The sequence below is a fragment of the Haliaeetus leucocephalus genome, unplaced genomic scaffold (assembly GCF_000737465.1).
Source record: "Haliaeetus leucocephalus isolate CR32 unplaced genomic scaffold, Haliaeetus_leucocephalus-4.0 Scaffold206, whole genome shotgun sequence".
In the NCBI taxonomy this organism is placed as follows: domain Eukaryota; kingdom Metazoa; phylum Chordata; class Aves; order Accipitriformes; family Accipitridae; genus Haliaeetus; species Haliaeetus leucocephalus.
The window spans coordinates 206,050-233,889 of record NW_010972642.1 but is presented as its reverse complement, the minus strand read 5'-3'; the positions used below and the strand labels follow the sequence as shown (position 1 = coordinate 233,889).

Sequence of the window (27,840 nt, the reverse complement as noted above, 5' to 3'; positions counted from 1 at the left end):
TCAGTGTGTAAAATCAACTTCAACATGCAAAATGAGAGCCTCTACCAGTACTGCAAAGTCAACCACTGTAACCTGTGATGATCTTTGTGCTTCTTCAAAGTGGCTCAGGAAAAGCTTGCAGTATTTACTATCTGCTTCAAAGTGCTTTTATGGGATTCAGTGGAACTTCACTCCACAAGAATGAGATTGAGCTGCACTCATGAAGAGCTTTGGTTCTGCAGAAGCAAGCTTCCGCTCCTACAGTTATTGCTACTTGAGCTATACAAACAAAAATACTACTGAAAAAAATACACTAACTCCAAACTTAAATAGTACTGGTACCTGAAAAGGGAATGTGTTTTGCCAACTGTTGGAAAAGTTAGGATCTGTCAAATGTTAGATTTCCCAAGACCAAGTGAACTTCACAGCCTTTTTCAAATATTTCACAGATACAAAGCAACACTGCCAGAAATAAAGCCACCACTTGAAGAAAATAGTAGTAAGAGTTCAAAAATCTTTATCACTCTTACTTCCAAGCACATCTTGCTGAACTTAAAGGGACTACTACCAAGACAGCAAGGTATTATTCAACATACGTCAATAATGTCAACAGGGAGAAAGTACGGAAGATTGAAGTCTTCAGTGCTTTCATGAGCTCTAGCAACATCCTTGATAACTGCTACAAAGGAAAACATAAATGTCTATTTTAGCTATTTGTTTCTATTTAACTACCAGGAAAATTTGTCCAGTTTAGTAGCCTCCAGCTAACAAATGCTAACGAAAATAGTTACCTAATTTCAAGTTAGAAAAAAATCCCAGTTCTCTCATTTGTATTAGGATTTTTAAGGTTTTGACTGAAGGAAATAAAAAAAAATTGGAAAGATATGAATATAAACAAGAGGAAAAAAATCCCAAACCTTGCTTTTGTAAAATAACAGAATGCCATTCAAAATGGTCTTTCAATGTGAAAATTTTTCATTCACATCAATTTTCTTTGTCCTGAATCAATCCAAGCTTTTGTAAAGCACATATGTATATATATGTATGCGTGTGTGTATACACATATACACATATATACACACAGCAGTGTGCCATAAAGCAATTTTGAATAAATATCTTTGCTAGAGCCTGTACAACAGACTCCCCACAATATTTACTCTTCAGGTAAGTTTGTGTTTGCACCTGTATATGCACACACACAGACTTTGTACATGTGGGCACTTATGTGACCAAAGTGCAAAGTTTTTCAGAGTATAATCAGAGTTGAGTACATGCCTGTCCAACTCCACACTGCATTGTTGGGTTTTATTTGTCTGTTGTGGGTTTCTCCTCCTCCCACCCCACCCACCCCCCTCCCCCTTCCAGATTTAAAGCCTCTTTTCCACACGAAATTATACATTGTTTAAGTAAACATTTTCTTTTTGATTCACATTTTGTAATCCAGACCATTCTTGGTATCATAGCTTTAAGAAATAAGAAAACGTGTGTGACGATCAAAGCCCCACTGTTCAAGTCATATACTTTTCCATATTATCCTTCAAACTGGAGACTTTGAAAAGTAATTCACTGCCACAGGAAAAAACAAACAAAAAAACCCAAAAATACAAAACAAAAAACCCCAGACATACCAGAATCTGCAACTACAGGACCAAGCATTTAAGACTAGAATCCAAGGTTAGAAGATGACAAAGCAGAAAGATGTCAACAATATACGAACTGTAAACCTAAGTGTCTGCTCCCCAGTACAACAGAATCTCTGTTCACTAATCTTCAGTTCAATAGTCCATTCCGCTAGATACTGCTGAAGCACGTCAAATATAGACACTAGAATAGTGTTCAAGTTTAGAATCAAGGTTCAAAATGGAATATAGTTTTTGAATAGGGCTCTTTTGCTTTAAAAGTACACTTAATAAACAAGCAGCTTTCCCACAGAGAAGTTAGAGATGGTACCTTGTCCATCTAACACTATGATGGTATATATCCTCAAAGAATCTGATGGCCAACAGAACTTTCGCATTTCTACAGCTTAACGCATCAAGAAGGAAAAATCAAAATGTTATTTATCATTTCAGCAAGCTGGTTGATTCTTATACAAAAGAAAAGTACCATCATATGGAAAGCTACCTTTTTTGTTTTTAAAAAAGAGGGAAAAAAATAAAGATCGTCTTAATCTTTTTCCCTGGTTACACCACAGCGGTGATCTCTCAAGTCTATTATCACTCATTTTGCTTGTATACATCTAAAACATTAATATTCTCTGACCATGTTTTCTTTAATATAAGTTAATGCAACTGCAATAAAATAAGTTGTTTAAACAAATCCTTTGGAACAACTTCACTGTCTGCACCCAACTTTTACAAAAATGATGAAAGCAGCAATGGAATCATGTTAAACTTGTAATAAATAATTCACATACAACATATGTTAAATTACAGAGAAGGATTAAATTGCCATTTCTACAACTTTTTATAGATTTAGCAAGTTTCTAATCCGTTTTATATCAACAGCAGTACGTATGATCTTTATATTAAATTTAACATTGAAGGACTGTTTAGAGGCATTATTTATAAAGCAAGAACCACCAAGTGAGCATTACAGAACTTCAACAAATATTTAGCTTTTTTCCAGTATCTGTTCTCAGAAAAGATTCAGGCGTTGTCTATCCACTTGGTAAGTTTCTTCCTCTTCATTACTCAGGAAGAGTTAGTGTCATGACCTCCAGCTTCATTTTGAAATACTGGTTAAACCGAACAATTGCATACCTATTCAAAGGAAGAGAGAGATTTGAAGTTAAGAGCAGATAACTCCTTACACAAAACCAGCCACGCTAGGTGGGACTAGTCAAAAGTCCACCTACCCCAGTACACTGTTTCCAACATTGACCTTTAGCAGCTGCCAAAGGAAGAAATTAAGAACAGAGCAACCATATTATGGTACTTCCTCAGCACCACCACCCCACTCCCAGCTTGCTACAGTTTGCAAAACAGATGCTGTTCTGGAATTATCAAAGGTGGTGTTTTTGTGTTTAATAGTTCTTAACAGAGTGTCCAACAACAGACAGCTACAATTCCAGAGAAATCCTATCTTGATCATTGCAAGAATGACATTTTATTCAAAACTGACAAGTTTTCAGGTTCTACCACCTGTGCTTTAACTTGGGGTTTTTGTGCCATCTAGTGGTTACTAACAAGTACTTCTACTTGAGAATAATTAGATGCAAGAAGAAATTCGTATTTGTCTCATTTACAAAAATAACACAACTAAGCCTAGTAAACTGGCTTAGTCTCTGCAAAAAATTCTAAAGTGTGATCTTTTACCAAATGAAATTATTAACTTTATCACCTTGCCCAGTCCCCAATAGAAAGATGAATTCCTCTGCTTGTCACCATGAAAGACCATTTAAAAAAATGCCAAAGACGTACATATACACCATTGGCCAGCATCTCAGGAAACAGAACTTAACATTCATTAGCTTTACAAAGACTCTTTAAAAAAAAATTAGGAATTTCCAAGATCAACACTCCATGCAACAAATAGTAAACAAGCCCCTTTGTACAAAACAGCCCTGATTCCTGACTCTTTGTCCTGGTTTTGGCTGGGATAGAGTTAATTGTCTTCCTAGTAGCTGGTATAGTGCTATGTTTTGGGTTCAGTATGAGAAGAATGTTGATAACACTGATGTTTTCAGTTGTTGCTAAGTAATGTTTAGACTAAAGTCAAGGATTTTTCAGCTTCTCATGCCCAGCCAGCAAGAAGGCTGGAGGGGCACAAGAAGTCGTGAGGGGACACAGTCAGGGCAGCTGACCCAAACTGGCCAAAGGCCATGTAACATCATGTCTAGTATATAAACTGGGCGGAGTGGGGCTGGGGGGAATCACTGCTCAGGAGTAACTGGGCATTGGTCAGAAGGTGGTGAGCAATTGCATTGTGCATCACTTGTATATTCCAATCCTGTTGTTAGCATTACTGGTTTCTTCCTTTCTGTTCTGTTAAACTGTTCTTATCTCAACCCATGAGTTTTACCTTTCCCCCCCCCCCCGATTCTCTCCCCCATCCCACTGGGTGTGGGGGGAGTGAGTAAGCAGCTGCATGGTGCTTAGTCACTGGCTGGGGTTAAACTGCAACACTTGAGTTGGAAATGTAGGTCTTGCATCTGACAGATAGTACACCATACTGACCAACTTGGCATTTATGCCTTTGTCTCTCCAACAAAAAAACAAACCCCACACTCAATGCCCCAAAACATTTACTCCTTTAGTTATGTTCCTTGCCTTGTTATGCCACGTGTTTTAGCCCAGGGGCACATACCAATATAGAGAACTTTTAGCAACAAAAAGCACAGACAGACAACTTTTACTGTCTTGTTTTTTCTTAATTTTTAAGAGTTATAGTATGATCACATAGATCAGGTCTGTTGCTCAGACCTCATAGTTTCTGATAGCTGGGGTGCTGGACTAGATGGCCCCACAGGTCCTTTCCAGCCTCAAGTATTATATGTAGGAAGCACACTTACCCTAGAAAATCGAAGTCAATGGTGGAATATTTAGCTTGAATTAGAGCCCACAGTCCCCAAAAGAAGTGGGAAGCCTGAAAGAAAAATATTTAACATGTAAACATATTCTTGCATCAAGACAGAAAGTTACCTACAAGAGAACTCTCAAACCCCAATCTTTTTGTAAAGTTATTTGATATCTCTTTACCAAAAAGACTCATAAACAAGTATTATAGAATTAATTACTGGCAGTTAGAAGAGTAAATCCTGACTCTCCATGTGTCACTTGGAAGAAAAATAATGTTGCATTTATGAAATAGGCCATCTATTAAGTAGACTGTTGTACAACCATATACACCATGTTAAAAAATGCACATAAATAAGACTATCTCATGTCTACTGATGCTACCTAAGTTTGTTATTCTAAACATATTCAACTCTAGTGCAAATACAAAATTCCTTTTGAATCTTTGATTACAACCCTTAGGCCATTATAACTACAACTCACTTTCACTACTGACTTGGACAAAGAGATATGATCTGTAGCTATATAAGAGAATCTCTAATTCATCAGCATTTACACAAATTTCTCATCTGTTCCAAACTTACTTCTGAGTCCAGATAAGTAGTCTGGAAGCACATGTTCAGTTTCAGATTGAAACTATGGATTACATTAATGATATGATTGCTAGTATACTTCAAATGAACAAATAACATGTAATGGCCATGAGCTTGATACTCTCCTTGTGTAAGACCTTTCTGGACTACCCAGGTTACAAGTGATATACTTCAGACTTCTGTTCAGTAAATAACTGCTTACAGTAATTACCTAAATTGCTTCCCGAAACTTGCATGTAACACTTTACCAAAAGCGTAGAAGACACACGCACGCACACATGCCTGAGAACACCTTAAAATGGCAACTATTGTACATACACGTGAATCTTTCTTGTACCTGCAGTTTAAATAACTTCACCTGATAGCAAGCAGTTTGGCATTTTACACCAGCATCCAATAAGTTTAGTTTGTATTTTCTCTTAACAAAGCTTCCCACATTAACTGACACAAGAGTGTTTGGCAGTATTTATGCATCATGTGTGGTCTATAGTCAAGTCTTGAGCTGTTCTCCAGGAACTCTATCCTCTTAAACATTAGCATGACCATAGTTTAAACTGACAAAAAAATGCTATGTATTTTAAAACAGACCACCAGCCTACTTAATTGCAGATCTTTCCTAAATGAATGGGACAGCTGAATTTAACAGTAACAGTCGATAATAAGTTTTTAAAAGAGTAAGAACAAGCAAGCTAGTATTTTTAAGGGCTTGTTTAATAATTGTCTTCCTGGAATGTGAACTGTAGGTGTGCTTGAATTAGTTAGAAAGAGGACTGAAATAAGGCCACTGGCTTTTTAGCCTTAGTCTGCCTATGAATAGTTTGGCATGCTATTCTTCAGGAGAAAGCAAAACAAAAGTTACCTAGCTATTGGGTAAAGGCACTTTTGCTGTAGCAATTCCTGTCACATCCTCTAGGCAAAACAAGATCAGCACTAGTTGGAAAATGTAACAAAAATAATGTGAACGTATAAAGTATCTTCCGAAATCCCACAGAGATTGAGTTTGGAAAAAAGATGATGACATCTTCAAACTGCTTCTAACAGCATACATAATTGGGACATTCAAAGACTCAATGCCACACCTATTTGACTTATTCTACCTCCATGAATTACACTTGATGTGGGTTTTTTTTCCATGAAGGACAAGGCACCAAACACAGATCAAAATTGAACACACTCCATCCTTTCAAAGGGAAAGAACAAGGGAATGAAGCTTTTACATCCAAAGTCTGCAAAAGACAAACTGACAAATAGAAGACAGCTTGTAACACATGAGATACAGGAGGAGCAGGGAGCAGAGTAACACAGCCAGTCCTCACACTCTACAGAAAGGCAGAACTTCTGGGGAACCACATGAGACTAACATGTGCACTTCACTACCATTTAAACCACTAAGCCAACCAAACCCAAATCTAAAAGCAACTTGCTGCTTGCCAAGACACTGCAGGCAAGGAAAGAGTTAAGGTAGTACTGAAAGACTCTAGAGTGACCCAATTACCTGTTAAAAACAATTCTTAAAAAAACCTGAAGTATCCTAGTTTCACTCTAACAAAATTTTAACATCTTATTTTAAAAAGGCTTTTTAAGTCATAAGATTTATAGGTCTTCATGAAGCACTACCTTGCTCTTCTGCCTTACCATTACAATAGCACAGACCTACCATAAGCTCTAGCCAACTCAAAAACATGCCAGACCAATAAGCAGCCAATAGAAATACTCACTAAAAGCTCATCTCCTTGTTTGCTGAATGCTCACTGCCTCTTTCACTAGGAATATTCTACAGAGAATTTTTAACACACAACATAGCAGAAAGCTTCCATAGGCCAGGTTAAAGAAGTATCTTCTTACATTCCACAGCGCTCAGAATAAGAAACTGGCAATTAGATTTGTCCATAGAGTAGCAGGCTTCTCTTTAGCATTTTAATATATTCTAATCAAGTGTTTGTTATTTACCAGTGCAAACTGATTGACTTGGACATATAGAACTTCAACTTCTTTTTCACTGACTTCTGTGCCAAATCCTTTATATTCTTTGTAGGCCTCAAGGTAAGATCTCAGCCATTGTTCCTGTAATTTTCTGTTAGGATAAAGGCTGTAGTCTACCTCATTTACTCCTAGAAAAAGAAAAAATACCTATTAGAACCTTCTGGTGTCTAAAAAGACCATTAGAATCACATTACTGGACTACTTCCCTCCTCCCCACCCTCAACACACATGCACAAACTGATGTGGACTAATTAATATCAGTGTTTTTATTTTGACCTGACTTTATCAGTTACATGTTGGCAAGAATGTCTCTCACACAAATCAGAGCTTTCAACGTAGCAGAGAGTTTTATGCTATATATGTTTTCAGCCACATACATGTTCTTTGAGAGAAGCCTCAAGAAAAAGTATTTGCATTATGAAACAAAAGCCCTCCCAAACATATCAAATATTACACATTTCATAGGAAAAGGGACTTCTATGCAACAATATCCAAAGCTGAATCCAGATGCATATACATCGTCACCAACTAAGCTCAAATATGAGAAAAATTTACTAGCAGTCTATTTCTCTCCTCCACAGGGTATTAGTAGAATTAGAAGTCTTATCTCCATAACCACTCTTTTTGCCGCATTTTTCTTCCTATGCTGGAGGATGCTTAGTCACAGGCCGTAAGGAGTCTGTCAGGAGTCCCAAACACAGTTCACTCCCACTACCTATCATTACCAGAGGACTTGGGAATTCTCCTTAAGTCTTATTTTATGAACTGTGCAACCCCCCAGCACCTAAACTCTTTCCTGTGTCAGATCTACTCAAATTTAGCTTTAAAAAGAATATCAGATTTTTACTGGATGGATAGAGAATAGCAGAGTGAGAGCACAACTGTCCTTCATAGGCAAAAGAAAAAAAAAAGGTATTTGTGCATTTAAGTCTTCTTACTGTACTTAGCTCTTTAAAGATGGCATCAAACTCTGATAAGTCCCAGATGAAAAATCAAAAGGTCTCAAAGGCATTTTGTAAAGAATTCAACTTGCTTTCCAAATACTTAAATTACCAAGTACACAAATTATCAAGTATACACTCTGAATTTTTTTTTTTTAAGATATCTAGACTTAACATTCCATTTGTGAAACAACGACTGGTAGATTAAGGCCCCTAATTTCACCATACTGCACTTTCTGTCCGTACTAATCATTGTGTAGGTTTTTCCTGTCACCCCATCATCTGAAATAACACAGCAAACACTCAAGGTTATTTCTGTCTTACAGGGTAAATGGAATGGGCATTCACTGAAAAAGTTTGAACTAGTTAATGAATGACTCTACAAACACCTTTTTCCCATATCTTACCCTTTACCTCTCATTTTATGACATGACTCAAGGCCAAGTACTTAGCACACACATTCAAAGCCACCAAAAAAACCCACATAAGCCTGCCATTTGGAACTGTGGAACCACACAGCATATTCTCAATATACACCTATACTGTAAAAGATACATCCGCAGTGTTTAATTATAGTGGGCTGTCTCTGCTGTGTCATTTCACAGAAGGATACTGTGAAAGCTGTGAGTTCTGTATTTATTTAACTCTACAAAAACTTAGGCCATGATGTTCCCATTTCTGGGTTAGCAGAGCTGCAAAAAAAGGGCATTAACTGGCCTGCAAGATAAGACATCAACATATTTTGATACCGTCAGATAAACAGCCATATACCTGTATCTAGATACACAAAGAGAATATGCAAGAATGAGGCTTTTCATAAAACCAGTTTACCTTTACCTCAGAAATCCAATTTTTACCTGCAAATTCATTGAAGTGATTCCCAATGTCATAAGCCAGGTAGTTGTATCCAGAGTACTCATAGTCTATGAACTGCACATCACCTATGAGACACACAACAGCAGCAACATCAGAGTCCATATCAAATGAAGTCACAGCCCTAATCCTTTGGTGTCCTTTGAAGTTTTGGGGGGAAAACAAAACAAAACCACACACCTGTCTTACTTGTGCCCAGTTGTGTGCACTCAGACATTCCAGGGTAAGGCTGTGATTTTTATTATACGAGATGCCCTTGAGTAATTATTCAAGAAAGCTCTTAGATAATTACTTAGAGCTTACAATTCTCTATTTTTAAACTCTGAATAGCAGAATTTCAATTTTAACTTCTACCACACGAGGGCATCCCTTACCTTCAAAATCAGAAATACAGTAGAGGATCTTTATTTTATGTAGAAATAGCAGATCCATTTTTCCCGGACTTAAAAAAACCAAACAGTCCTGTTTATTCTCACACAAGTGTGCAACCACAGTGGACTGACACATTGTAACATGCTGATATTTCCTTTAACATGTTGATAGATACTGCTTCCCCCAACCACACTTACAAAGCAAGACTTCTTCATTGTGGCTTTTTCTAGCTGGATTAAACTAGTCTCAAGAAATCATCAGACAATCCCCAAGTCCTCAAAACTATGAAACTCTGTAGTGTTATGTAAACAATGACTGATAAAGCAGTAAATATAGCCCCAAAATGTTTCTAAATTACATTTACCTACAGTGAAGCTAGGGAAAATGCTTCACTCAAGGTAATACAGCATTGAAGCTGCTCAATAATGTCTACACCACATCAGTCAAAACATTAACAAGATAGATTAGGTATAACTAGAGCTCTTGTATTTTAAGGGAATCCAGCAAAATTACTAAAAACATCAGAAAAGGAAGCAATGGATTAACTTAAGAGCTGTTTGCCCTAGAACATTAAAATGTAAAACCTTACGTTTCCCACTGGTATGCCGAAATGGGCAATTTTGACAGTTGTACTCTTCTCCCTCTCTATACCCATTCTTTTGAAGACTAGCTCCATATTAACTCAATAAAAACATACTCCTATTACAACAATCAATCTTCTTAGCATGACTTAAAACATTTTACAGATACTAATGCTAACTACCAAAACTCCAGATCAAAAAAAAGTAAATAAAAAATGTTAAAGTATGTTATGTACTTCCTAAACTAAGGATTGTGTCTAATATACTGCATCCTTAAGAATTATGAACATCACACATATCAAATACAATAGTTTTGCCAGATAAATGTCCTGACCAAGTTACCACAGAACAACATCGTTAGAAGTGTTCCTTCCTATGCAGTTCATCTTCACCATATTTGAAACACTAACATTGATGTTTTCCAGATGGAAAAATCTTCTTGTCTAAACACTTATAATGGAAGTTAAACCCCGCAACGTGAACAAAATCACTTAGTCACAATCCTCCAAGTCAGAGTATACCCTTACTTTCACAGAAAGGAAGGACTGCTTACCAAGATTATGAGGTTAAACCTTTTAGGCTCTAACAAACCAACATGAAAGTGGCCTGAAAAGTGGCAAGCTCCTCTCAGGAAAATCTTGTTGGCAATCGAAAATTGAGGTTCTCTAGAACTCTGAAGGGACAAGAAATTTTACAGCAGCTGCAGCCAAGATCTTATAATATTGTCACACATTAACTTTTGCCACTGCTTGACTGGCAGATTCATACATTTGTACTTCCCACTGCTTCTTTAGCACCACTTTTTAAAAGGAGACACCTGTAAGTTACAAGCCAGTCAAAATGCACAGCCCAACCCTGGTTAATATTCTGCTACACAACTGATCTGAATGCCCCCGCACCCCCAAAGATTTAATAATGCTTGTACTTAGGTGTGGTTTTTTTCTTCCTCCCTCACATGAAATACAAACACAGCAGGTAAAAGTCTGCTTGCAAAATAACATAAGAAATACTTAAAATTTTTCATGTGCAAATTTCATCTTGAACATACCTATGTGCTGTTATGCATTTTTAAGTACAGCTAACATTTAAAACTTGCTTCCAGATATAAGTAATATTACATACAATTAACAAGATATGGATGAGGCTGTTACTAGGCACTCTACTATGGGGAAATGCATGTGAACAAGTGATACGATAAACCTTCAGTCAGCGCACAATAGCACAGTGCATGGCACCAGAAGCCAGCAACAATGGCATACATAATCTGTAGCAGATGAAGAAAATTTGGTAAACTGACATTTGATAAGACAAAAGTTCAAAGTGAGAAAGTCTGGCATTTTTACTGATATCTTTCAGGCTCATGCTACTGTGGAACTCAACCTTAAATTTAATTTTTGCATGAAGGCTCAAAATAAAGATGCAGAGTTCTTTCCGTGAAACTGAAAGAAAGCAAAAACTTTAAGTTTGCCACTTCACAAATGTGTAACACATACATGTCCCAGCTACCGTGTTTTAGAAAAAGCAGAAGAAACTTTGCATTAATCGTTTAAATATCTATACTATTAGAAGTTACTCTTAAGACTTACTGCAGTTTGTACAGGAAAGCCACTTCTAGAAGATACGGCTTACATTAGTAATTAAGCAGCGAGCTTTTGTTTTGAGGTTTCTAATAAGTACAAAGAATTGGTACATCCCACCGATATCACTGGGAGCAGGCAGACAACAAGAGACACTAGGCTAAGCACATTTGTATTTTATTGAAGCAAGACATGATTTAAAACTAAGCTCTATCATCTCTCTGGAGAAGCTACTATTATCAACAGGAACAGAGACATCAAGAGTAGTGACTATTTCAAGTTGAAATACATTCCCTTCTTCCAGGGATCTCCTAGCGTAGGCAATATGCAATGTCATCTACGAAAACCATAAAAAGATACAAAATGGAATACATGTGTTCCATACATCAGAATTTTTTTTTTTTTTTTAAATAGATCAAGTAGTAGTCAATAAAGCATCTGCTAGATCTCCTCCGGGAACTGAAAGGTATGAGTGTGATGACACCTCTCTTTCTAGCTGCTCTTCACTTTTAATGGTTTAATAAGGTAAGCCCTTTCAAGGTGCAAGTCCTAGCTGTATTTACCACAGCAGAACGACGTATCCTGAGTTCTGTCCCATCCTGCTCATCAGGTAAGCCACTGAGGCCCTAGAAGACAGCTTTAGTAAAGACAATGATCTATGCTACAAACATACTTGAAAATTCGCAAATGGGTCATATACCTAAAGAATAATTTTAGCTGCAAGTACCCAATATAGCTTTGCAAAACAAAATAGGTTTTTATATCAAAACCAGAAGCCTTAAACATACCTCAGTCTTCAGAAGCACTGAGCACCCACAGACTCCTACCAAAGATCATAGAAAACATTGGGTAGGCAGACGGAATAAACAGAACAAAACTAGCCATCTACCTACACACTTAACTTCCTGGCAGGTGGTTTTAATACATTCAAAAAGAGCACATATAGATACAAACAAAAGAATACTGATACTTGGTCTTACTGAATAGCAAGTATTTGAATACTCTTAAAACATCAGGTATTTTTTGAAACTCCCAGGTCACGCTGGAAAAAAAAAAAACCACAGAAAACTAAGAGCATCAGAACACAAGGTCTATAAATAAGCAGTACCAAGCATCAAGCATATTTTGACTATCTTGATGTTCAAATTGTAATTAAAAGCAACATGCAGCTCCCACTTATATCCTTCAAGTAGTAGATGACCGATAATTATAAGTTATGTAAAGTAACACTTGCAGATTTTCATATCCTGAGTGACTGAAAACGGACATTAACAAAACAGCAAGAGAGAGTTCTCTCAGCCACAGCGTGAGCAAATTTAGGTCAGATGAGTGAAACTCCATTAAATGAAGCTAGCACTCAATATGCTATTCCAGTCTCATAAATAAAATTTAAGGACATGAGACCAATTCTTCTTAAAAGCAGTATGTGGCACAACTATGATTTCTCTTCCAAGTCTGAAAACACAAATTCAAGGCAGAGGACAAGTCTAAAGCAAAGCACTGGGACAAGCCATAATCGTTCTAACTGCATTGGATAGGAGTCCTAGTACATGTTGATAGTCTGTAGGTTAAACACATACACACACACACCCCCCGCCTAGTAAATGTGCAAATTAAGCATTCATAAACAACAAATACAGTATTGCTAAAACCAATGAGTTGTTTTGTTTGTGCCAGTTTCTGAGAAGCCAGATAAACAATACCAACTTTGCACAAACTTTACTGAAAAGAAAAAAAGTAGTTAATCTATAAGACCAATTCTCTCGCTTTTAATTCCAGTTTAGGGTCACCAAGGTCTTTGTTACACGGAAGCCTTTCTAGATGGAAGACTAAACTTAGTACGAGTATAGCATCACCATAGCTGTTAACTACCTTCATACGGTTTGTTGCCATTCCTAATGAACCTTTAAAGATTCTATTTTGTGCCCTTGCAAAATTTTTTGTATACCAATAAAAGCTTTTGCTCTGCTAAACAGAATTCCAGCAATACATGTTTATTTACAGTTAAAGCTGATCTTCCACTTCTAAAATCATGTTCCTCATCTTAGGATTGTACTAACAGATTGATTTTTTTTTTTTGCTCTGTAGAAAGTACACTATAAGAAACAACTTTCAAATGACAAATATTCTTTCTACAGATGGCATTGAGGTTTGGTTACTATGAAAATGGTACCTGCTGTACCCAGTTTGCAGAAGTTTTACAACACAGTACACATATTAAACTTATGTTTAAATGTTGCACATTTATTTCATATTTCCAAGTCTCTATTTCCCCCCCCCAGCTGTTTACAGCTAGCTTGAAGCCAAAGTACTTTACATACCTCCCTCCTCCCCACCCTGTCCCCAAACACTAAGCACTCACACACTCATTATTGTAGGATTGATTGCTCCTAAGTGATGCACTGCTGGCATTGTTTTTACTCCATTCTGTTTACAAAAAGAAAAGCATATAGCATTTATTTTAAAAGTAGGAACCTCAAGCCTATTGATCATGATAGTGAACCTTTTAAAGGCATTCCTTCGTTTTTTTGGCAGCATGGTTCTACTATGAAAAGTGACTATAAAAATTACTTTTACCTCAATGGGTCTGTTCTGGAATGCTAAAATTCAAGGTAGTGTCAGCACTGAAAAAACCCACACAGTAAAAAAAGATTTATTTTTCATACTACAATATCACAACTCCAATGCATGCAAGACCACAAGCTGATTTTTTTGTTTGCATACCTTCCATGCTTTCCCCTCCCTCCTCTTTTTAAGCAGAACTATAACCCATCATTGAAACGAAGTAAAACCAATGGAGTTTGGTACTGAATTCTTAGAATTTAAAATTTACATTAATAGCATTGTACAGGTATACAATACATATGTGTATATATATACCTATGTAACTAGAAGTACTAGCAATTCCCTGCAAAAGTGGTATTACTCAGAGAAAAATTTGTATACAAGCCACCGAAAGACTTTATTTTCTCAATTCACATGCATTCAGTGCATATCTGATGCAAAAATTGGTTATACATACACAGCCAGTTTTCATACTAGAACCAACTCCACCATGTTTCTGTTAGTTTTTTAGAACCTGAGGCACATAAGCTTAAGAGGTCAAAGACCAATGATGACTGATGGAGGCGACTTCAGTTCCACAGTCATTTACTTCACACACTTTTGGCTTACATACCAACTGTCTCATCATCAAACTATCACTAACAAATATGAAGCTACTAAAAGGAATGTATCATCCTCACTTTCAAAAGAAAATATTGATCTGATCTGATGAATTTGTTGCACTCAGCTGAGCTCAGATTATTTGAGATGGGAAGAAAGTTGTGCATTTTTACTGCACAATGGCCACTTTAGTGTCAGAAGTTTGCCTTTTTTGTTTTAATATCCTGTTTAATTGATTCATTTAGTAACCGAACCTCAAACCACTAAAAACAGAAATACAAGAAACTGCAGGTATATACAGAAGCTTTATAAATTTTAATCCAAGGCTTTCTTTAATAACATGAATTATGAGTTAAATGTATTATAATCAAAACAAAAAGTAATTAATCTTTACTAAAACATGTACTGCCTACAACTGTTTAAATAAACTATGTATTTACAAAAGAAATCTTTAAGATGCCTATGTACCTCATGCAGAAAACAGAGTCACTGAATGTAGCATTAAGTAGCACCAAGACACTTCATTATGAAAATGTATTCCCCCAATCACAAAACAAAACAATACATGTATAGGAGATAATGTCTTCAGGTTATTTTCTATGCTTGTATGATTATTTTTTTCTTCATAAAAGATTTATACAACTGGAATAGAATTAACATGAACTACATACTTTGAAGCCTAGCCATACAGGCAGACTAGGGATTAACAAATTCATTAATTCATTAAAGAAAAGCAATTAACACCAACATTCTTCCTCTGTACATTAACATACAGATGAGAATTAGCTAATTAAACAACTTAGTATTTCTACAGATATCACTACCATTACATTGGGTCTTAAAAGCTCAAACTGAGTTCACTTCAACAAGTCAGTAAAATGACACCACTGACGTAGCAAATGCAATTACAGCATAAAGCCACTCACTACTTACTGTTTAGTTCAATACCTACCTCGTTTCTTGTTGTAAATAATATTTTTACACAACAGGTCATTGTGACAAAGTACCACTGGTGATCCTAAATTTGACAGTCTTTCCTTCATCCAGGCCATCTCTTCCTGAAGAACTTGAGGACTTGGAATGTCACGTAAAAACCTTTTCAGGTATAAGACATTTGAGAGTTAATATTTGGTACTGTGTGTACCATACCAAGCATTTGTAATGAATTACTTGTTTTCCTCTACATTCTTCTTGCAAATAATTCAATAGACCTTCTCCCAAACCAGGGCACTCTTTCTCCTGGCACAACAGCAGTCAAATTATGACAATTATTTCCCTGTCCTCCCCCCCCAAAAAAATTTCTGAAGATTATCTGTGCTGTAAACATAACAGTAGTCCAAAAATCAGGAGTAGAACTTGCATACACTCCTGCACATTTTTAAAGGAGTAAAGATTAAAAGGGTTATAGCATGAATTTAATTCACTTTTTGCTCATGTTACATCCTTCAAGGATACACAACAGTAAGTAACAAGTACTATATGTATCTATACAGAGGAAATGAGACATTCATCTTTACTTCCAGTCACAGTAAATATGCTTAAGTAGCCATTTTATCTTCTAGATTTTCAATTAACTATTCAAGTTCTCAGTTTTCCTAAGAATTTTTTGTTGTCGAAAAGAAAAAGAAAAAAAAAAAAAAATCAAACTTTGCTAGAGCATTCTTTAATTACAATGCAGCAAGAAGGGCAGCTGGCATCAGTGATTTCAAAGAAGTTCCACAAAGAATTTAAGCTGGAATCTGCTTCCTGAGCAGTATGTAGTTTGATGATATTGCACAAACAGTGCCTAATTACAGTTTTAGCTTAAAGTTTGATCTTCACTCCCCAAGAAACACTGTCTTCAACTCAAGACAATGATTACATTTAGATTAGAGCACAGAAATTTTATTTAGGTTAAATATTGCTCCTAGTTTTGCCGTTCCTCTCATCCCAATCTTCCAGCGACTGACACTAGAACCTTTTGAAATACTTCCTTATTTTGTTAAGCTCCTAAGAACCATGGTTTGACTTATAACTCAAGAGCTATACTGGGATGCAAAAAAACCAAAAATTAATTAAACCCTTAAACCCAGGTGACACCATTATTCATACTTCATGATAGCACAGGTCTAGAATGACTGTGTGGATACCTTTTCCTCCTCTGGAAAACACTTTGGGAGTTCATCCTATCACCCAAAACAGCCTTTCATTAACTTTACTTTTACATCACCCAATTTTAGACAAATTTATAAACTGAACAAATACAAGACAGATAAGACATGCAGGTTAGAATGAACAACAAGCAGTACTCTTGCAACCCCAGGAAACATACTTCTAGTATTCACCCTAGAACATAGATCTCAGTTTGAGACTGATGGTTCTCTTAAAAATTGTTGAGACAACTACCTGAAGTACATGACTTGACCTTGATTCTTTAACATTATTTAAGTGTCCAGTCAAACCAAGAGCTATATGTACACATACACAATATACCAAATGAATTTAAAAACTCTCCTTATCATATTTGACATATATACAGCTACTTCAGTATACAAGAGTATGACAAAACTCAAAATTTTACAAACTTAACATTATGTGGTAACACAAACCTGTTTTTTTAAATATTCTTCTACTCCTCAACCAGAAAGAATGGGAAGTCAGGCAAGCACATATTCAAATACCTACCTTTTATTTACTTCCTCATCTGCAAATTCTGTGGGTATAAGAGAGAAGTATTTCCCCATCTTCAGCCACAGATTAGATTTAGGGATCCATCCATTGTGTGCATGAATAGTATGGATTTTAGCAAGCTGTCTGGCAATGAGTCTAAAAAAAATAGTTTAAATTAATGTTATATTGAATGTATATCTGACAAGTCTTTATTGTATTTTCCCTAGCAAAAAGACAACTACAACATATTTAACAGAAAAATTGTAAAAAATGCAGCAAAGGAATCCAAAGAGGGTTTAAACAAGAGCAGCACAGCTATAGGGTAGCATCTTTCAAGACTCAAAAGGTCATTAACAGCACTACTTGAGGGAGGGGAGGCAGGAGGGATTGGAGTTCAGTTACAGCATGCATACTTCACCTGTATTTACAGTCTCTTCAACTTGCTTATCTTTAGAAGAGTTGACTCATATTAGCTGCCATTGTTAGGCAAATGCATTTCACTACGTACATGAAAAACTAAAATATTAAAACATCAGTACCTTCCGTTCACTGCTAATAGTTTCTAAAATTATGTCTCAGTGGAAGACTATCTTGAACCTATTCACAAAAGGAATGTATTAGAAACAGAGCTAGGAGTACTTGTTTTAATCAAGTCCAGCCCCTTACAACTCCACTTTGTTAAATGATCTCCCTAATGGTAACATGCAAGTGTTAAATAATCACAATAAGCAGACCTCTATCTAAGCAGTCTTCTGGGAAGGCAGCAAGGATCATTTGTTCAGCACTGGAATACCATGATAACTAAGATAGAGGACAGTATGCTGTCAAGAGTGTGAACATCAATTTAGTGCAGGCTTATAAATATTTCTTTTCTGCCTCCTCATAAACTAAGCTTGAGATCCTTTGGGCCTGACAGAATACTATAAATGCATCACAGAACTTGAATAATGAAATAATAATTTTAAAAACCTTACCTGAAAATATCTGGATTGCATACATGCTCTGGATCCAGTGCTTCTCCCTGCATGAACTCGTAGCACAGGCCATTATTGAAAGTACAGTATAGTTGAGGTGCACAGCCATGGGCCTGCAACACACGGAAACTCTTCACTTCCTCATCTCGATCTACTAAAAGCTCGGTCTTATTTCCATAGATCCTAACTAGAACAACATCATCTGTTATGTCACCCACGTAGCAGCCAATTAATTTATTGGTGATTCCATCGGTGAACAGCTGAAAAGTAAAAATAATGTGTAAGCAACTCAGATCCACATTTTCAACATGCAGGAAAAGAATGTGGGGTTATTCTTTAGTTCACGAAACACAAATGCTTACTAGATTAAGCATTAACAAAATAAATCTTTAAGGTATAGGAAAATCATTAAGAAAATTGCAAGGATTTTTTACCAGTAACATAAAAAAAAGAGGAAAATGTGAAAACATGCTATAGTGAATTACAGAAATACTACATGTAAGAGGCAATAACTGAGAGCTCAATATTGTACAATGAGTTTCCACATAACCACTCTGAAACTGATAGATTAAAATGGCTGAAATCAAAGCCCCAACAAGGCAGCAATCCTAAACAGGTATAGAAACAGTCATGAATACAGGTAGCATGAAAACAAAAACAATTTTGATGCACTTCAGAATTTCAATATTTCCTGATCACTGCACAACCAGTAAAAGATACTCCTGAAGTTCTAGACTACTCCTTTTAAAAAGCAAAATTCAGGTCAGAAACAGTTCAAGTTCAGTGGTTATCATCTTCCCACTAGCCTTCAGGTTTTACTGATTGAAAACAATTCCTACAGCTGCTCTGGCTCCTCTGCAAATTTGAGACAGTACTTAAGATTCAAGACCCTAGCCTTCAGCCTCAAGTACCATTCCAAATTTAAAAGCTTCTGACAAGACCCACTATCCTCTCGTTTTACTTCATAACTGGTACTTGCCATTTAAAAGATTAAAAAAAGCATTTTAAGTCCTTATCATTAAGTTGTATATAAATGTAATTTTTAAAGCCTTCCCATTTACTAGACTTTGACCGGTCTAGTCACTGATGCCTGAACATACTGAAGATGAAGCAAGTAATTGTCTACAAAAGTAAGAGCATTACTTTAAGCATTATGTTTACATCTAATGACAATCTACTCACTGCCTTTCAAATAATGATGGAGGTATGGATACTACAAGTTCCCAGCTATGGAAAGGATGGGGGTGGACCAAAAAAAACCCACTCCTTAACCACTGCTTTTCCTTTCACATTTGATGATGATGCCTAAAATAGTCATTATACAGGCTGAACTCCTGCAGATGCTACCTGACAAGCAGACTAGATCCTAAGTTACTGGGCTGCATGTACCCAGTTGCATGTAGTCAAGCATTTGAAATCCCACTCAATGCCTGCAAGAGTAACACAGCAGTTCTTAATCTCCTTGTACAATCCAGGACAGTTTTACAGCTCAGAAAACAGACGTTTGGCACTTTCAAACTCTCCACGCTGTCAACTCACACTGAATGTTTAAGAACTTGCTAGATAAGCACTACCCATATTAAATCTGCTAGGTAGGTGACTGAAGGACAAGCCATTAACATTTTCAGGTGACAAGCAACATCACAAGCAAGAGCATCGATGTTTTTGTAACTACTGAACAGTCTCCTGCAGTCTTAAACATAAGTAGTAAACAATTTAAAGTCAAGGTTCTCACAGCAACTATAATTTATATTCAAGTATTTTTTTTTCTTGCTCTTTACAGTCATGCCTCTTCTCCCATTCTGTTGCCCCCAAACCCCTAATTAAAACTTAATTAAAAAAGCATAATCCCTCCCACAAAGAACAAAGCCTCCTTTCAGGACCTTGCACTAAAACAGAAAAGTGAGCAGCAAGAAGTAGCTTCAAGTTGGTTAACATACACAGTTAGACATACACAATTTTCCCTTGGGAGGACATCCTGCAAGTTTAACTTAACACCTTTCTTTAGGAAGTGCTTTCACCATTAATTCTCATTTAGTTAACTCTACCACCATACACACAAGACAAATGGAGGTACGGTCTGATCACATTTACGAGAACTTTTTCAAACTATGCAGGTTCTTGAAGCTGCAAGCATCTTTTATTTAAAGGTAACCTGAAGACCCTGGATAGATTTTTTTAATTCCTAATTGTAATAGAAGTCAGAAAATCAGCTGAAGAATGAAATCTATTTATCAGAATTACAATACTAAGTGTTCAGTGACAACAGCATGAACTCATTTACTAATGTCCACTCACACATCCTCCCACATCTTCTCCCTCCCTCAAGTCCTAAGTCAAGCCCAGAACAAAAATACTGACAAATAGAGTGGTCTGTTGCTTTTCAGATCTCATACTAAACCTTAATATTTAATGAAAAGATACTTGTATTAAAAATACATGTCAACGAGAAACTTCTCTACAGGCAATATCATTCCTTAAAACCTTGGACAGTTTGGGTTGGTTTTTTTTGTTGTGGGTTTTACATTTTTTGGTTTGTTTGTTTTGTGGGGGGTTTTTTTGCTTTTTTTTTTTTTAAATAAAGCAAAACAGAATTCAGAAACCTCGACATCCTCCCCCTCCAAGCGGTAGCCTTTATTTTGAAAAGTAAAGTGGTATCATTCAAACGCAAGTGACAGCTTATTTCCAAATCTCAGGGGTTTAGAGAAATCAAGCATTAGGAGCAATTTTTTTAATTCCTAAAGAAAAAAATCTGAAGATGGCTCAAGTCTCCCCATTTAGGAAGACACAGGGCTTTCACAGTGGAAGATGCCGTGTTTTAGCTATTATGCCTTGCCTTCCTCAGCAAACCTATGTAATGCGGTGAACAAACTCCTGCAGAAAAGGACTGGGAAAGTTTTAGTTGTCATCACAAATAACAAGAAATAGCTCAAGTTCCTGAGTAGCAGAGAATATGAAGGTATTCCATTTTCTTAAACAGTTATGAATACTCAATCTTGTAGAAGTAGATTCAGCAAATCATATACCTTTCATCCACACAGGGTAACCATAAATTCAAATAAACCTGCTTACAAAGCCTCCTTGACCGACTCAAAATTAAGACTTCACAATTTACGGACACATTTTATTACTAGCTATTATTTTAATAACCCAGAAAAGGAGACAAGTAATGAAGACTCTTGCCTTAAACAGTGTTCATAGCAACTAAATGTTATAAAGTTAATCAGCGCAACTAAGAAAACTATACCATTTAGCACCACAGATACTGGTTTTCACATTAAAAAGAATACAACTGTACTCTAACACTGTTTTCTCTGTGGACACAAGAATACTGTTGCAACAATGCACATACCATATTCAAGAGAAGGATAATGTGCTGGAGCAGCATTACCTAGTTTGAACAGGCAGTACTTAAATGCATTTCAAGTATGGCTTGTAAATCACAAATTACATGTTTATATTATAACATATCCATTCATAACCTTCCCCCTTGTAAGTGTAGTGCCACAAAACTATTTTGATCAGAAGGGACCTCCTATCATCATCCAGTTCAACCTCCCTGCTCAAGAAGGGCCAACCAGAGCCAGTTGCCCAGGACTGTGTCCAGTGAGATCTCCAGGAATTCTGGAGACTCTACAATCTGTCTGGGCAACCTGTTCCAGTGTTTGACCACCTTCACAGTAACAAAAAAACAAATAAACAAAAAAAAGCTTTTCCTGTGTTCAGACAAAATTTCACATGTTTTATTTTGCATTCATTGCCTTGTCTGTCACTGGGCACTGAGAAGAGTCTAGCTCCCTCTTCTTCATTCCCTCCCATCAGGTATTTATATATATAAGATCCCTGCAAGCCCTCTTTTTTCCAGGCCAAACAGTCCGAGCCTCTCCTCATATGAAAGATGCTCTAGTCCCTCAGTCATCTTCATGGCCCTTTGCTGGACTTGCTCCAGTGAGCCTGTATCTTATACTGGGGAGCCAAGAACAGGACACAACACTCTAATATGGCAAATCAATGTAGAAGTATTGATTCTCATACATTTTAGCATAAAACCAGAATTAACTCATTAAAAAGTGTAAAGAGCACTTTGCGGAATTGTTTTGTGTTGAGATGTTGATTAAGTATCTTGTCTGCAATACTTAAATGAAAACTTCTGAAATGTAGCATTAGAAAAAGCTCTTATCCTGTCATTGCAGGGCCAAAAGAAAAGTGAAAGTTCTGCTGAACTAAGATGGATCAAAACCAGTATAAAATTCACTACCCCCTCTGAAGAGAAAGAAGTCTATTGCCTTCATCGAATAGCAAAGGCAGCAAACAAAATGGGCAGTAATTCCCAACATACAACAGCACTATTTCAAATCACTGGAACTTGTGCTACCGTTCTCTACTTCTTATAAAACGATCCTCTAATGAAGCTTGCCTTTCCCTCCATACAAAATTGTACTAGAAAAAGACAAAGCTCTAAGGCCATCAGAAATAGTCATACTACAAGAAAATAGTCATTAAGTAGCGCTGATGCAAAGAAACAGTAAGAATTTGACTTCCTTGTGCTGTTAAACAAGAAACTTTTGGCACTGTACAGCTTCTGTCATGCCGCACAGGTCTATTATCCCCTTAAAACAAGTCTCATTAGTGTTAATAAAAAGAAATCTACAACAAGGAAATTGGACTCCCTCAACTGATAATTTAGGAGCTCTACTTCTTATTAGCATCTATTTGTAACATGCTGCTCTAAGTAATTGTTTACACCCAGGAGCATTTTAGTTATTGCTTCTTAAAAAGGCAGAAGGGTTTGCTTACTGTTCTAATAACATTATTCAGAGTAGACAATTTCCATATTCCATTGTGAGAAAACATCTAATGTTTTCTACCAGTAAAAGAATGTAATACTCACGTTATTCTTTTATTCAGAATGCCTTTACTGCAGCATTTACAGAATCAGCTTAGAATGCCTTGCCTGAAACATAACTTGAGATGCAGCAGAGCAAAACAGGAGTTCTATAACAAAAGCATCAGCTGAGCAGCATGAACGGAGAATGGACTCTGATGACATGGATAAAATAATCAGTAAACTCAAGGCCATGTGGAAGATGATGGCAGAATCTACAGAATGTTATGAATACCAGGTAGAAAATTCTGGAAACAAATAAAAAATACAGAGAGCACCAATAGAAGTCAAGAACACAATGCAACACACACCAAAAAAATCCAGCAGCAAAATTCCGGTACCCTTGTAATCTGCAAAAATTTAATTATTGTGATATGTACTTACCACATTGCAGTAAGTACTTTCAGGTGAGGTGATGCAAAGCTAAAACTAATTCTGAAAACGTTTCTAGAAACGGTATTTATACTAGCCCACAATCCAGTCAGAGATCTAGCTTGAAGTCAAGGCTTTGTAGCTCTTGGGAACAAATAGAAACTGTTTACTGAAATGCAGAGTGAAGGTCAGAAAGCTACAAATAAGTTTGAGTTACTCAAATGCAGTCTCCAAAAGCAGCCCATGGTAGAAACAAAGCCAAGTGAGTCCAGGAAGACCAGAGAAAACTCAACCGAGACATGAAGCATCTTTGAGGCAGACTTTACCCTAAAAGCACTCTTATCAGCAACAATCAGGTTATTGGATTCCTGAAAAGGGCATGTGATGGGTATGTTCCCATCTCATAAGCAGATGGCTCAAGAAAAGCTTACATCTCATCCAGTTCAGGTAAAACCAGGATTGTTTATCTGGTGTTCAAAACCACCAGATTGTTCCAGGTGTTCAAAAGAATGAGAACGAAATTATTATCACATGTAACAAGCATGAACAGGCAGAAATAAAGCATCACAGGGCAAAGTAGAAAGCACTTATTCACAAAAAAGATGTAAAACCAAACAGATTTTTTCCTTCTAGACTGTTATTACATCCATAAGAGGAGAAATATAAAGCGCAGTATTGTACTGCTGTAGAAACAAAATGGTGATGTGAAGTTTCAACATAAATAAGCAGGTATTCCCCCAATTCTGCTGCTGAACCGCAGACTGCATATTAAGATCTCCAGAAAGGAACAGACTTTTAATACATGCTTTAATGCTCACAAAACTTCAAGTTTGTATTTAAGATAAAACTTCCATTCTTTCTGGAAAAGTACAGTCTACACAGGCACATCTACAAGTATCCATCTCAAGAATTTAACTTCTTGAAACAAGGTTAGTTATTTCTCCATCTCTTCTTTCTGTAGCTATTCATAAAAGGACAAAGTACAACTACTGGAAAATGCAGGCCTTGGGTAAAATCTCATATATTCAGCAGGGCTTACGAGAAACATAATTCAAAGGTCTCCAGGCTCTGGAGCCATATCATTTAGATCATTACATTCAGCAGGTGAAAGCCATTGTCTACACAATTTTGGTGGTCAGATGACAAGGAACAAGACCATTTGGTGTTAAAGTACCAAGGCTAGCAAAGAGCCAGTAAGTCAACGGCACCATTCTATGATAAGTTTGGCCATAAGCTGAACTAGCAGTGTTCTACTGAACTTTTGGGGTGCACTGCCATGACAGCAGCATGGAGAAAGCAATACCACAACTACCTATGCTATATACTATCACTTAAACATTTTTTTTTGGCTACCAAACCACGAACCCTGCAGTTTCAAGTAAGAATTCAGGGGTGGTTGGGGGGGGGTCATGATGTGTGGGGTTTTTTTCTTTTGGGGATTCTGTTTTGGTTGGGGGGGGGGGGGGGCGGTTGTCTTAAGGCCTTAACTGAAGTTTCACATCCTCCATATTCTCAGTATAAATACCATTTTAAATTACATTCAGTAGCCTACTATTAAATGCTACAGATATGTCACCCATTGCAAGGACTGGTTCTGATCTAAATGCATGACTTTTATATCAGAAGAAAAACCCCAAAGAGAAATTACATATTTTTCATCTTTTTTCTGAAGAATATTCTCCTACCTGAAAACAGTCAATATCAGGTAACTAGTTAAGACTTTTAAAGTGGTAAATTGTTTTAGATCTTTTTACAGATTTTGTGATACTGATGAAAACAGTAACAGATAAATCAAAAAAAAAAAGCTAATGGAAAAGGAGTCCAAGATTCTATTTGAACTCAAAGAGCATTTTTGTTTATGAAATAAAAAAAACCACAAAACTGTTTCTCATGTTCACCACAGCCAATTTCTGAATTTAGCATGCAGTGAGCTTTTCAGCAGGAGGTTGGAAGAGAGGCCTCCAGAGATCCCTTCCAACTGAACTACTCTACAATTTCATTACTGAAATCAGCTGTTACAGAATGAAAAGCGACTACTGCAAAAAAGCACAGATTTGTTTTAATGACATTGCTTTGTATTACTGTAAAGCAGAAAAAGCAAGCCTCAAGAATTTAAGAGTTAGAAAATATAACACCCAGTTCTATACAGCTCCTAGTATATCCACAGATGACAACTGCACAAAGTATGTACATGAAGATCAGTGTTTAGACAGGAAAATTTTGTTTCTCCTTACCAATGTAAAAGGACTTCAATATTTGTACTGTTCTGTAGTGATAATATTCATGTATGACTTGATAGAGGAGATACATTACAGCAGAGCTGCTTGTGATTCAGCAAATAATTGGCAATGCTTATGGATTCTATAGACTTTGACAAATAATGCAATAAAAGAATAATTTAAGCACTGAAGATTTAAATTATTTTCATCCTCTATCCTACACTTATGTTCTATGCTATGATGCAAAAAATATAAAAATGTTAAAATATATTCATTAATTTAGGTACTTATAAATCTTAGAGAAAGTGAGGATTATGCATTAAAATTTTCTAGCTACACTGTTTCAAAATTGTTTACCTGACTAAACAATTTGACAAACAACTAAATTTTTGCCAGAGAAGTTAATTAACTTTTTAAAGTCAAGCTCCAGACTCTTCAACTTCTTACTAATTGTGTTGACCCAAGAAGTACTAAAAGCAAAGGCAGCTAAGAACAGAGTTCAACAGAGGAAGTAGTAGCTCATTCCACCTATCAATGTTCTTTGTCTACTTTGCTATGATGCTGCTGTCTCAGATTAGGCAAGGCAAGCATATTTTCCATGCAATACATGATTCTCATTTTCATCTCCCTCCTAAATATATGCCCCTCTAATGAGGGGACTCCAAGGCAGACCTTCTGTTCACTCCATCCTCTTAACAAAATCAGACATCTTTCACTTCAGCATCTTACCATATGTGATGCATGTGTAAGATTGCAGCAGCAATGGTGGTAATACTACTAGTTTCAAACCACATGCATTCTTGCTTGTTAGGCACACACAGCAGTTTAAACACAGACTGAAGAGTTAAAAATAAAAGGCCACTGGTAAGCTTCATGAACAGGATGTTCTTCTGCTGTTCAAAAGGAAAAAAGTGAGCTGAAAAGTTTTGGTCTTAAAGTAACTTGGTCGAAACAAAACTCAAGACAATTTTTAGACATAAACTTCTAACCACAGACAGTAGTCTATTACTTTACTATTGTATGACCAGTCAGAGGAGTCCCTGTTCCACACCAATGGTACCCACGGTTTTTATTCTATTAATTGCTTTTTCTGAAGAGGATGACAGAGGAAGTAAGCAGCTTTTTCTTTTTTTCCTTAAGCCTACTACAACTTTCCCAAAAGGTTAGAGTCATCCCTCCTTAATAAGAAAATGTTTTGGTTTTGTTTATTAGCATTCCTGTATGAAAGAAAGAAAAATATTCTGTCGAGAAGTACCCTCATCAGAGAGCTGAAAGAACAAAAACATGTCTAACATGAGGTAGTCCTGCAAGGAGCAGGGAGTTGGACTCATGATCCTTACAGGTCCCTTCCAACTCAAGATATTCTATGATTCTATGAACTCCAACAACTCTGTTTACTATTACATGTTGTAAAGCTGTCTTCATTGCACCTCAAGATGTTGGGACTGTACTCAACTTGTGGCTACAGCCCCCAAAAGAAACTACCTGGAAAAACCTCATTAGCTTTATTTTCATACTAACTGGACTGGCATGCATCAAGTTTCTTTTCTTATCAAGAAACTTCAGGGAATTTCAGCCAATTCATGTGCTATTACCTCAGTGTGCTCAGTTTTTCTATACACGTTACTTCCAGCAGCTCTCTTCAGAGGAACTTCACTAGAATAAGACACTTCCGCATATTAATAACTGCTGAATAACACAGTTTAAGAGCATATAATAAAACGCTCAACACAGACTGTAACTGAACTGCTACTTTAGCCAGGTAAATCGACTGAAGGCTCGTATGGGGCCAGGTTAAGTATATTCTAGAAGCACAACAGCAGCCAATCCTCAGGCAGATGACTCGTCATAAATATGAATGATCGCTCACCTAGAGAATACTAGAGACCGAGCGGCGATACTCCTGCATACCGTCAAGACGGAGGGACGCAAGCAAGCTTCACGTTAACGGGGCTGATACTCACCGGGATACCGTCGGCCCCAAACCGAACCCCCTAGCGAATCCAAGGCGTGTATTTATTCACTACACGCGTCGGCGTGGGGAGGAGAGCCCGCCAAGGGCTCCCTCACCGATGGCGCCCAGGGGAGCGCCCCAGCCCCGCGCCCGCTGCCTCGGCGGCCGTTACCTCAGCGGCCGCCCCCCTCCGCGCCACGGCAGCG

The 27,840-nt window shown here is 36.9% G+C and overlaps 1 protein-coding gene across 1 annotated transcript in view; it reads right to left on the bottom strand.

The window, feature by feature from the left end:
* Positions 1–2,117: 2,117 nt before the first annotated feature.
* The window catches only part of ETNK1 (ethanolamine kinase 1), a 26,590-nt gene continuing 867 nt past the window's right edge, over positions 2,118–27,840 (bottom strand). The window contains exons 2-8 of the mRNA XM_010566091.1: positions 18,205–18,464; positions 17,246–17,386; positions 15,534–15,676; positions 8,871–8,954; positions 7,040–7,200; positions 4,493–4,566; positions 2,118–2,741 (exon numbers count right to left, since the gene is read on the bottom strand). Coding sequence (XP_010564393.1) covers positions 2,669–2,741; positions 4,493–4,566; positions 7,040–7,200; positions 8,871–8,954; positions 15,534–15,676; positions 17,246–17,386; positions 18,205–18,464 — 936 coding nt within the window. The 3' untranslated portion in view covers positions 2,118–2,668. The remainder of the gene's footprint in view (positions 2,742–4,492; positions 4,567–7,039; positions 7,201–8,870; positions 8,955–15,533; positions 15,677–17,245; positions 17,387–18,204; positions 18,465–27,840) is intronic.